This window comes from Pteropus medius, unplaced genomic scaffold (assembly GCF_902729225.1).
Source record: "Pteropus medius unplaced genomic scaffold, Ma_sr-lr_union100, whole genome shotgun sequence".
Lineage (NCBI taxonomy): Eukaryota > Metazoa > Chordata > Mammalia > Chiroptera > Pteropodidae > Pteropus > Pteropus medius.
In genome coordinates, this window is record NW_024350923.1 from 1,616,762 (window position 1) to 1,625,128 (window position 8,367).

The following is an 8,367-nucleotide window of genomic DNA, read 5'->3' on the forward strand; positions in this document are numbered from 1 at the left end:
GGACAGAACCCGGCGGGCGGCGCGTCTCGTGTCACCGCGTAGCCGGACCGCGCCTCGGGACTGCGTCACGTGCACGGGCTGCGTTTCGAAATCGCTCCGAGCGCAAACAGCAGACCGCTCGGCCGGTTACCTGGGGAAGGAGGGGGCCCTGGAGCGGCCACTGGGTCAAAGGGGATGTTTCTCCGAAATGCTTTCACTTTTTAGAGAGAATGTTTTCCAGGAGTACTTAAATTTCGTGCAAAACCTTGTAAACAGGCTAATTTGAAAACAAGAACTTGCCCTGGGCAGAGCCGGGGACTGAGGAGGGGGCGTGGCGGGCGCTGTCCTGGAGGCCAGCAGGGTGGGGGCAGACGGGGCTGAGGTCCACAGTCCCCAGGCTGAGCGGGGACAGCAAAGCAGGGCCTGAGAGAGGCACAGAGAGAAAACGTGCCAGGCCGTGGGTACAGCCAGCGCTGGGGACGGGGAAGTGGTCAGTGGCAGCTGTGAGGGGCCGGGGAGCTGGGAGACACGCGGGGGGCTTCTTCCTCCCCAGGCCCAAGCAGAGCAGAGACGTGAGGGCAGCCAAGGGAGCTAGGCCCTGCCCCCGAGAGACCCTGACCAGACACGCGGACCTCTGTCCTCAGACTCGACCCCCGCGGCTGCCCCAGGTGCAGGACGGGCTTGCTGACCCCTCCCTGCTAGGGAGCCGAGGGAGGCCAGAGTCGCCCAGCCGGGGAGGGGTCACGGACGGCCTGGCAGTGTCCCTGCTTGCAGAGGGGTGACGTTTACGATATGGACAGAGCTGGGAGGTGATGGCAGGCAGACCAGGAGGCGGGAGAGGGCGCGGGGTGTTCTAAGGAGGAGACCCTCACCCAGGAGCCCGAGGAATGGTGTGGATTATTCCAGGAAGTGGAGCCAGCTGGTGCCCGGGTCCCGAGGCCGGGAGGGGCTGGAGAAACCATCGTAGGGCGCGAAGGGGCAGCGGCCCAGGTGGGTCAGGGGCCTAGACCGCGAAAGACCCTCAGGGCGAGGCGAGACTGTCTCATCCTGAGAACACTCGGAGACTCGCAAGGCTTTCACTGGGAGCTGGACCCTGGGGAGGCGGCTGGCGTGGAGAGCTGGCCTCGAGGGGCACTGCCAGGCAGCCGGGGTCCAGAGCTGCCCATGCCCTGGGCAGGCGTGGGCGGCGGAGCAGCCAGAGGCAGAGAGAACAGTGGCCACGGAGCCCATGGGCCACCCCCACCCACCTGCCCGCCATGGCTGGACTGCGTGTCACCCACCCGCCTGTCCCCCGGGGCCTGGGGTTTGGCTGGGGTGGCCAAGTGCTCCCTGATTCCGGGTACAAAGTGTTCTGCCGGGCGTCCCCCTGGCTTCCGGGACGTCAGGCTCGGCAGAGGGGCAGCAGGGGAGGGGGAGGGGAGAGAATCAAACGCAGGTGGGGCCTCCGCCAGCCGCCAACACAAACACGGCCTCTCTGCTTCCAGCGCCTTTTTCCAGGCTGCCCTACATTCCCGCTCACCAGGCCGGCCTGGGGCTGCCCGGCGTGGGCAGACGAGCAGCCACCCAGCTGGGCCTCCACCAGCAGGACCCCCCTGAGGCCCCGACAGCCCATCCTGGGCCAGGGTCTCTCCCGGCCCACCCTCCAGGTGTCCACCCAGGCGCCCTTCCAGGGGGAGGGGAGCCAAGGGGCCCTGGTGCCATCCGGGGCTCCTGACTCTGCCACCGACCCCATGCGTGACCTCTGTCCCGTGAGCCTTCTCCTCCCTGAAGCCCACGCAGAGCGGCCGCGGTGAGGCCGTGGGCAGAAGCAACTCTGGACACAGCCGCCAGCCCAACAGAGATGCAAGGGAGGGAGAAGGTAGCTAAGTGTCCAGGAGGCTGGATGGAGCACACTGGGGGACAAGGCACACACGGACCACCGGGGGCTTTCGTCCTAGTTGGGGGACGGAGGGGATAAGGGACACAAAACATGCTGAAGAAGCAGCGACATGGGTGGAGGAAAGATGAGGTGGGCGGAGGGCCGGTCGCGGGGCAGGTCCCTGCGCCCGGTGTGGAGCCCGGCGGGCCTCCTGCAGAAGCAGCCAGGCAGCTATGGGGACGAGGTGCAGCCCCGAGCCCCGGGAGGACCCAGCACGTTGCTCCTGCGGGCAGCGGAGGGAAGGGCGGGAGGCCCCATGGCAGGGGCCGATGGGGACAAGGGTGACAGGGCTCAGACCACAAAGCCACCGGCGGCCGTGGTTTAGACCCGTCCTTTGTTCAGAGCGCAGCGTGGGCACCTCTCCGAGTTCTGAGCAGAGGTTCGGGTCACTCTCACGCCGGGCACGCGGGAGGTTCTGTGGACGGAGCGGGCACGGCCCGGGAACCCAGGCAGCCCGTCCGTGTGCCTGAGCCCCTCCCGAGACCCAGACCCACGGCTGTGCCATCCACATGTGCTCGCACACCCGCGACGTGGCCTCACGCCGGGGCCCGCCGCAGACACACGGTACGCGTGCCCCGCCCTCGGCCACCGCATGCGTGCGCTCCGGCCCTGCAGCCATGGGACAGAAAGCCGGGCAGAGCGTCTGCCCCGGGGACTGGCAGTAAAACCTCGGCAGCCAACGAAGCACGTCGCTTTTTCTCCAAGAGCTAAAGTCCTGAAACAGAGTCATAAACACAATTACACCGTCTCCTGCCATAAATTTTGCCGTTATGAAGCGCTGTGATCTATTCCCACTCCCACCCAGCTCTGCAAAACCATCCAGCCCCTCGGGCCCTAACGAAAGCGTGATTTATGGGTGTTTTTCCCGCGTCCTCGTCCTCGTCGGGGGGGAGGGGTGTTCCTAAGCCCTGCGTCGTCACAGAGGCCCAGGGCTGGGACGGGGCCCACAGGCCATCTGCGTGCTCTGGGGAGGGGCCGGGCCAGGTTGCCGCTGTGGAGGACGTCTTGAGACAGCTCACCTCAGCCACCACCCTTCCCCCGCTCCCCCTCGGCTAGAGGGTCCCCTGGGGGCTCTGGAGTCGAGATGCTGGGCTGGGTGGCGGCACCCGCTGTGTTCACCTCGCGAGCATGAACTGCAAGGGCCGGCGGAGGACCCGGTCTCCTGGGACCAAAGTCCAGTGAGAGAAACGGCTAAGGCTGAGCCGACACACGTGCTCACCGGGTGCCGTGAGGGAAATCAGGGCTGCTCGGGGGGCTGGGGAGGTCCGGCCTCAGAGCGGTGACCTCAGCCAGAACTGAGGATGAGGGGGTGACTGGCGCAGACCATGGGAGCGGCAGGAGCCAAGGCCGCCACGCCCGAGGACGAGCAGGAGGTCCCGGAACGGAGTGAACGAGGAAGGAGGCCAGGGAGCAAAGGGGGTCGGGCCTGGGGGGCACCAAGGGACTCGGGCTTCTCCGGGCCATGAGATGGGAGGCCAGGAGGGTCTGGCGTGGTTCGTGTTGTTAAAGGACCCCCATGCTCTGGCAGAAGGCTGGCTGGATGGTGCCCGGGCCGGGCCAGGGCCGCGACGGGCAGGCGAGGCTGTCCCCAGCCCTGCCGGGTGGAACAGGGAGGCGAGGCTGGGCGTGGGAGCCTTTTGCTGACGGGGAACAGTGTGGGGAACAGCATGGGCGTGGACACCGCGAGGCCCGCATGGAGCAGCGAGAACTGCCAAGACCCGCAGGGCCGACCGCGCTGGCCCGAGCCTGGCTGCTTGGGGTCCGTCACGCCAGGGGGAGAAGCGTCTGGGCTGATGCGCCCAGCGCCTCGGCCCTCGGTGCTTCCCTGGGCGATAGCTGCCGCCCTGCGGGTGCTCCGCCCAGCTGCCTGTGCCTTAGGTCCCTGTGGCTCCTGTCCCCGTCCCTGACCAGGCAGCAGCTCAGCAAATGAGTGCCGGGGCCGGGAGCAGTGCCCACGGGGGTGGGCGATGGACATGGCGTTCTGTGGAGATGGAGAACTCAGAAGCCTCCGGGGGACTCGGGACCACTCCCCGAAACCCTCCGTGCCCCGGCTCCGTTGCGCCCGCATTTTCCTAGCGTCTGTGAAATGGGGGAGCCGAGGACAGCTGGGGGCAGGGGGCGGGTTCGAGGAGGTCTTTGCTCCTTGGTGCGGCCTGTCTGTTTCCATGCCCCTTTGTTTCCTCGTCTGTCTGTGAAGTGGGGGCGTTTGGAGCTCTGCGGTGAGGCCCAGTGGAAGACGAAGTCCGTGCAGAGCTGGGACACGGACACGAGTCACCACAGCTGTGTCCCCGTGCGCGTCCCCGGCGTGCGTGCCAGGGCATCGGGCTCCTGTATGCCCTGCCTGGAGCTGCGACGCCCCGACTCCCACAGCCCAGCTCAGCGCCTGTGTTAGACGTTCTGAGTATTCGCCTGAGAATGGCTCCCCCCGAGCCGTCGGCAGACAAGAGGAGGGCTAAGGCGACCTCTGCCCCGGGACCCTGGAGAGGGCCCTGGGCTGTCGTGAGGGGCCCCCACCCCACCTTGCTGATGCGCAGGGACCCGGCCCCGCCCCCTGAGCCCCTGGGTGTTTGTTCCGTCTCCACCTCCAGGGCCGTCGTCGGCATGAGGTCCGGAGCTGAGATCAAGGCTGAGCAGGTTCTGCAAAAATTTCCCCCGAAAGACTCTTTTCCACGATTTTCTTTTGAACACTAAGTCGTGACCACATCAGACAGGAGCCGGTGGCCGTGGGTCGGACCAGCAGCCGCCCCGCCCGGGGTGCCTTTCCTCCTGGGGGGCCGTGGGTCACTCTGCGGTTGCTGAGCCGGCGAGAGGGGGCAGCAGACCAGGCAGCTTTCGCTGGCCTCACCCTTTCAGTCGCTGTTGAGTTGCAGAGAACGATGATACGCGATCCCCAAAACCGATCTGCCAGGGCAGCGCCCGGGGAACGCGCCCCATCCTTGGAGTGGGCAATGCCTTCCCCAGGGGTGGCGGAGCCTCCCGGGCACCCGCCCCACCGACGCTCCTCCCTCCTGCTCATCAGGCCTCACGATCGGCCAAGGCGCTCTGCGCTCAGGGCCGAGGCGAGCACAGGGCCCCGGGGCCAGGCCGGGATGGGTGAACCAGGGAGCCCAGGGCGTGTGGCACGGAGGTGTGGCCCGAGCTCTAGGAGAGGCACAGCTCAGGTGACAGGAACCGGGAGGGCTCCCCGGAGCTTGGCCCACACTGCCCACTCCCAGGAGGGACTGTCATCCCGAGGTGGCCTGGCGTTCAGACCTGCCCCGCAGCCCTCACCCTGCCCGCCTCCCGGCCACGTGGCCGCGTCCCTTCTCCCAAGGACACACCGCAAAGCCTTCCACGCCCTTGCGCATCTGCGCACGTCAGCAGACGTTCAAGTGCCGTAAAGGGAAAATTTATGAAGCTGCAAATCTGTCACGTACACGGCTCCAGTTAATGCCGCGCCGGGCACTAAGCCACGCCCACTCCAGCCTCGGTCACCGCTGCCTCCGTGCGGGGCCTAGAGGCACCCCAGAGCCCAGGCGACCCCCCCAAGGGCCTCCCAGGGCACAAGCTGGTGGTGGGACTGAGGAGGCCCGTCCTGTTGGGGAGGGAGCTCGGGGGAGGGGTGAGGAGGGGTGGGGTCCCCTCCCCACACCCTACACCCCACGCAGTGTGTGCTTCAGGTGCTGACCAGTCCCCGCCCTGCCCAGCACGGAACCTGGGAGTGGAGACTGTGGGGTGCGGTCCCCCCAGTGACCTGAGTAAGGCCCTTCTCCCGTGGGTAGGGGTAGGCCTTGGCAATGGTCTCCAAGCTGCTCTACAGAGAAATGGGGTGTAGGGCAGGTGTCTGGGGCTGGGGGTGCAGTGAATGGCCCCCCAGAGGAGCCTGGCACCCCCTCCCTCTATAGCCTGGGCTCCCGCGTCAGCTCTGCCTGGGGAAGTAGAAGTTGAGGCCCTTCTCGCCTGGATGATGGGACCTCAGACACGCAGCTGTCCCCAGGCCGGGGACAGGTAGGTCTCAGACCCAGTGCCAGCCGAGGAGGCGGAGACCGTGCCCGGGGGTTCACCTGCGTCTCAGCCCCCAGGAGAGGGGACGGGCCACCTCGCAGCCGTTCGGACAGAGGCGGGGCTGCTGGGACAGGCTTGGGAAGTGGGGTGTTGACTGCCACACCGAAGCCCGGCCCGGGTCCACTGCATCTTCCTGCACCCCACAGCATCTTCCCCAGCCCATCCCCCCAGCCAGCACCTCGCCGCACCTGGTCCTAAGGAAGCAGGGCCCAGGTGGGTCCTGGGGCAGGCTGACAGGGCGGCTGGGGACACAGACGTCACACACCACGTCGCCAAGTGCGTGTGTCCAGGTGAAGAGCAGCTGCGGCCAGCTCTGCCTGCGCCGTCCCCGGCTGCAGCAGTTGACCCTCGGCGGGGCTCCCTCCCTGGTTTTTACTGCCACGTCACACTGTCCCCAATAGCGGCCCTGCATGCTCGCCGCTTCCCTGTACCGGCGGGCGACTGGCCGCCTCCTTTCCTTCCCCCACTGTTTCTAGTGTCCTGTGTTCCACGTCCCCGAGGCAGGGAGGACGGAGCACCCCAAGGCCACTGGGGGCCGTCTGAGCTGTGGCCCCTCTCCAGACCCTGGCCCTGGCTGGGCCACTGCTCCCTGGCTACAGAGGGCCCCCACCCACCCACACGTCTCCAAAGGTGCAGACACACTCAGGGGTCTTGACACCCACAGACATGTAGGTACGTTCCACACGCACGCAGGCGTGACTGAGGCCTGAGCATGGCTGGCATTTACAGAGACCCTCGGGCACCAGGAGCCGCCTGCACATCGGGGCTGCCCCACCGCCTAACTCACCTCTGCTCTTGTCCCCACAGGTGACGCAGCTGGACCAGAGGCTGGTGCTCATCACAGACATGCTTCACCAGCTTCTCTCACTGCACCAGGGCGGCCCCCCGGGCGGCCGGGCCCCCAGCGGGAGCGGGGCCCAAGTGGCCCAGCCCTGCCGTGGCTCCATCAACCCCGAGCTCTTCCTACCCAGTAACACCCTGCCCACCTACGAACAGCTGACCGTACCCCGCAGGGGTCCCGACGAGGGCTCCTGACGAGGGCCCAAGGCCTGAGGGGGGGGAGGCCTGCCGGCCTGCCCCGCCTCTTGCTCAGCAGGGGTGCCCATCAGGCCGCCTGCCACTTCCTCCAAGGCTAAGAGAGCAACCCCTCTCTCCCAGGCCCTGGACTCCCCACGGGCCACCTCAGCCCACGAGCGTGGGCTTGGGGGTTCACTGAGGCCACCTCTTCCCAGCCGGCGGGTACTAGAACTTGGCTGGGTGAGGAAGCCTACTCTCAGCTCTAGACTGTGGCCCCCGTTGCTTATGTGGTGTTTGGGACGCAGTGGCAGCGGGTCAGGCTGGCCCCCAGGGCTGGGCATCCCGGCCCTCGATCTGTCCCATGTATGGCAGGAAACAGGACAGGTGCATACAGGGCCACCCTGGTAGACCCCAGAGGGCTTTCTAAGGGGAGACTGAGAGGCAGCCTAGATAGGGCCTGTGGGTTCCACACCCCCCACCTGGAAACGGGGACCCAGGCGGACCCAAGGAGGATCCAGGCGGGGCAGGGCAGGCCCAGCCCATGCCAAGGATGCCCACGAGGCCCGCTCAGAGGACCCCAGGCCTGGGTCCTGGCCCTCAGTCTCCAGAGATGCTGACTTGATGGCAGGGGACGGTGAAGAAGCTGACCCCGGGGCCGTAGCTTCGAGCGGGATGGGCCCGCTGCTGTCCCCGGGGCACTGTGCCAGGGGCAGGATGTCCACCAGTGGAATAGCGGGGGACAGGCCCCCACTTTGGACTGGCAGCTTCTCCTACCCATTCCAGAGAAAAGAGGGCCCCCCAACCCTGCTCACATGCAGCCCCGCCTCCAGCTCCCCGCCGGGTCCCAACAGCTGGACGGACGCGCAGAACCCGCAGCGGCTGCACCACGGGGGAGCGTGAGGGGGACGCGGCCCCTCCACAGGACCGGGGCTCCTCCTGGGCGTCACGTCTCAGAAATCAGAATAATTTGTGGTGATTTGGAATCTGCCTTTTAATGAGTTTCACGGTGTGGTTTTGATTCTTTCTCGTGCCGGCTTCTCCTAATAAACGTGGAGTCACAGGGCTGGTCTTGGTGCTGCTCTCGCCTTGATTCCTGGGAAGCCCATCTTTGGGACAGCCCTGTCCTCCCTCGGAGCTGCCACCCCCCAGCCCTCAACATGCCAGAGCTCCCTTGCTCTGTCTGCGCCTGCCCAGGAGCCCCCAGTCCCCCTAGCCTGGGGTGGGGGCTCCCCGGTTGACTCAAGGGCGCCTTGAGGCCAGCCCGTTCCTGCCTCTACCCCCAGAGCCAGCAGCACAGTTGGCTCTGTCCACCTGAGCTGAGAAGAGGGAAAGAAGGTGGCCAGAGACAGGCCCGCCCTCCCGCCTCTGCCTTTGCTGGAATGCCCCCCACCCCGCATCTGCTGAAATCG

General features: G+C 66.8%; 1 protein-coding gene across 3 annotated transcripts in view; it reads left to right on the forward strand.

Moving 5' to 3' along the window:
- The window catches only part of KCNQ1 (potassium voltage-gated channel subfamily Q member 1), a 277,750-nt gene extending 269,729 nt beyond the window's left edge, over window positions 1–8,021 (forward strand). For all 3 annotated transcript variants that reach the window (XM_039840329.1, XM_039840326.1, XM_039840327.1), the window contains one exon: window positions 6,749–8,021. In XM_039840329.1, coding sequence (XP_039696263.1) covers window positions 6,749–6,976 — 228 coding nt within the window. In that variant the 3' untranslated portion in view covers window positions 6,977–8,021. The remainder of the gene's footprint in view (window positions 1–6,748) is intronic.
- Window positions 8,022–8,367: the final 346 nt, after the last annotated feature.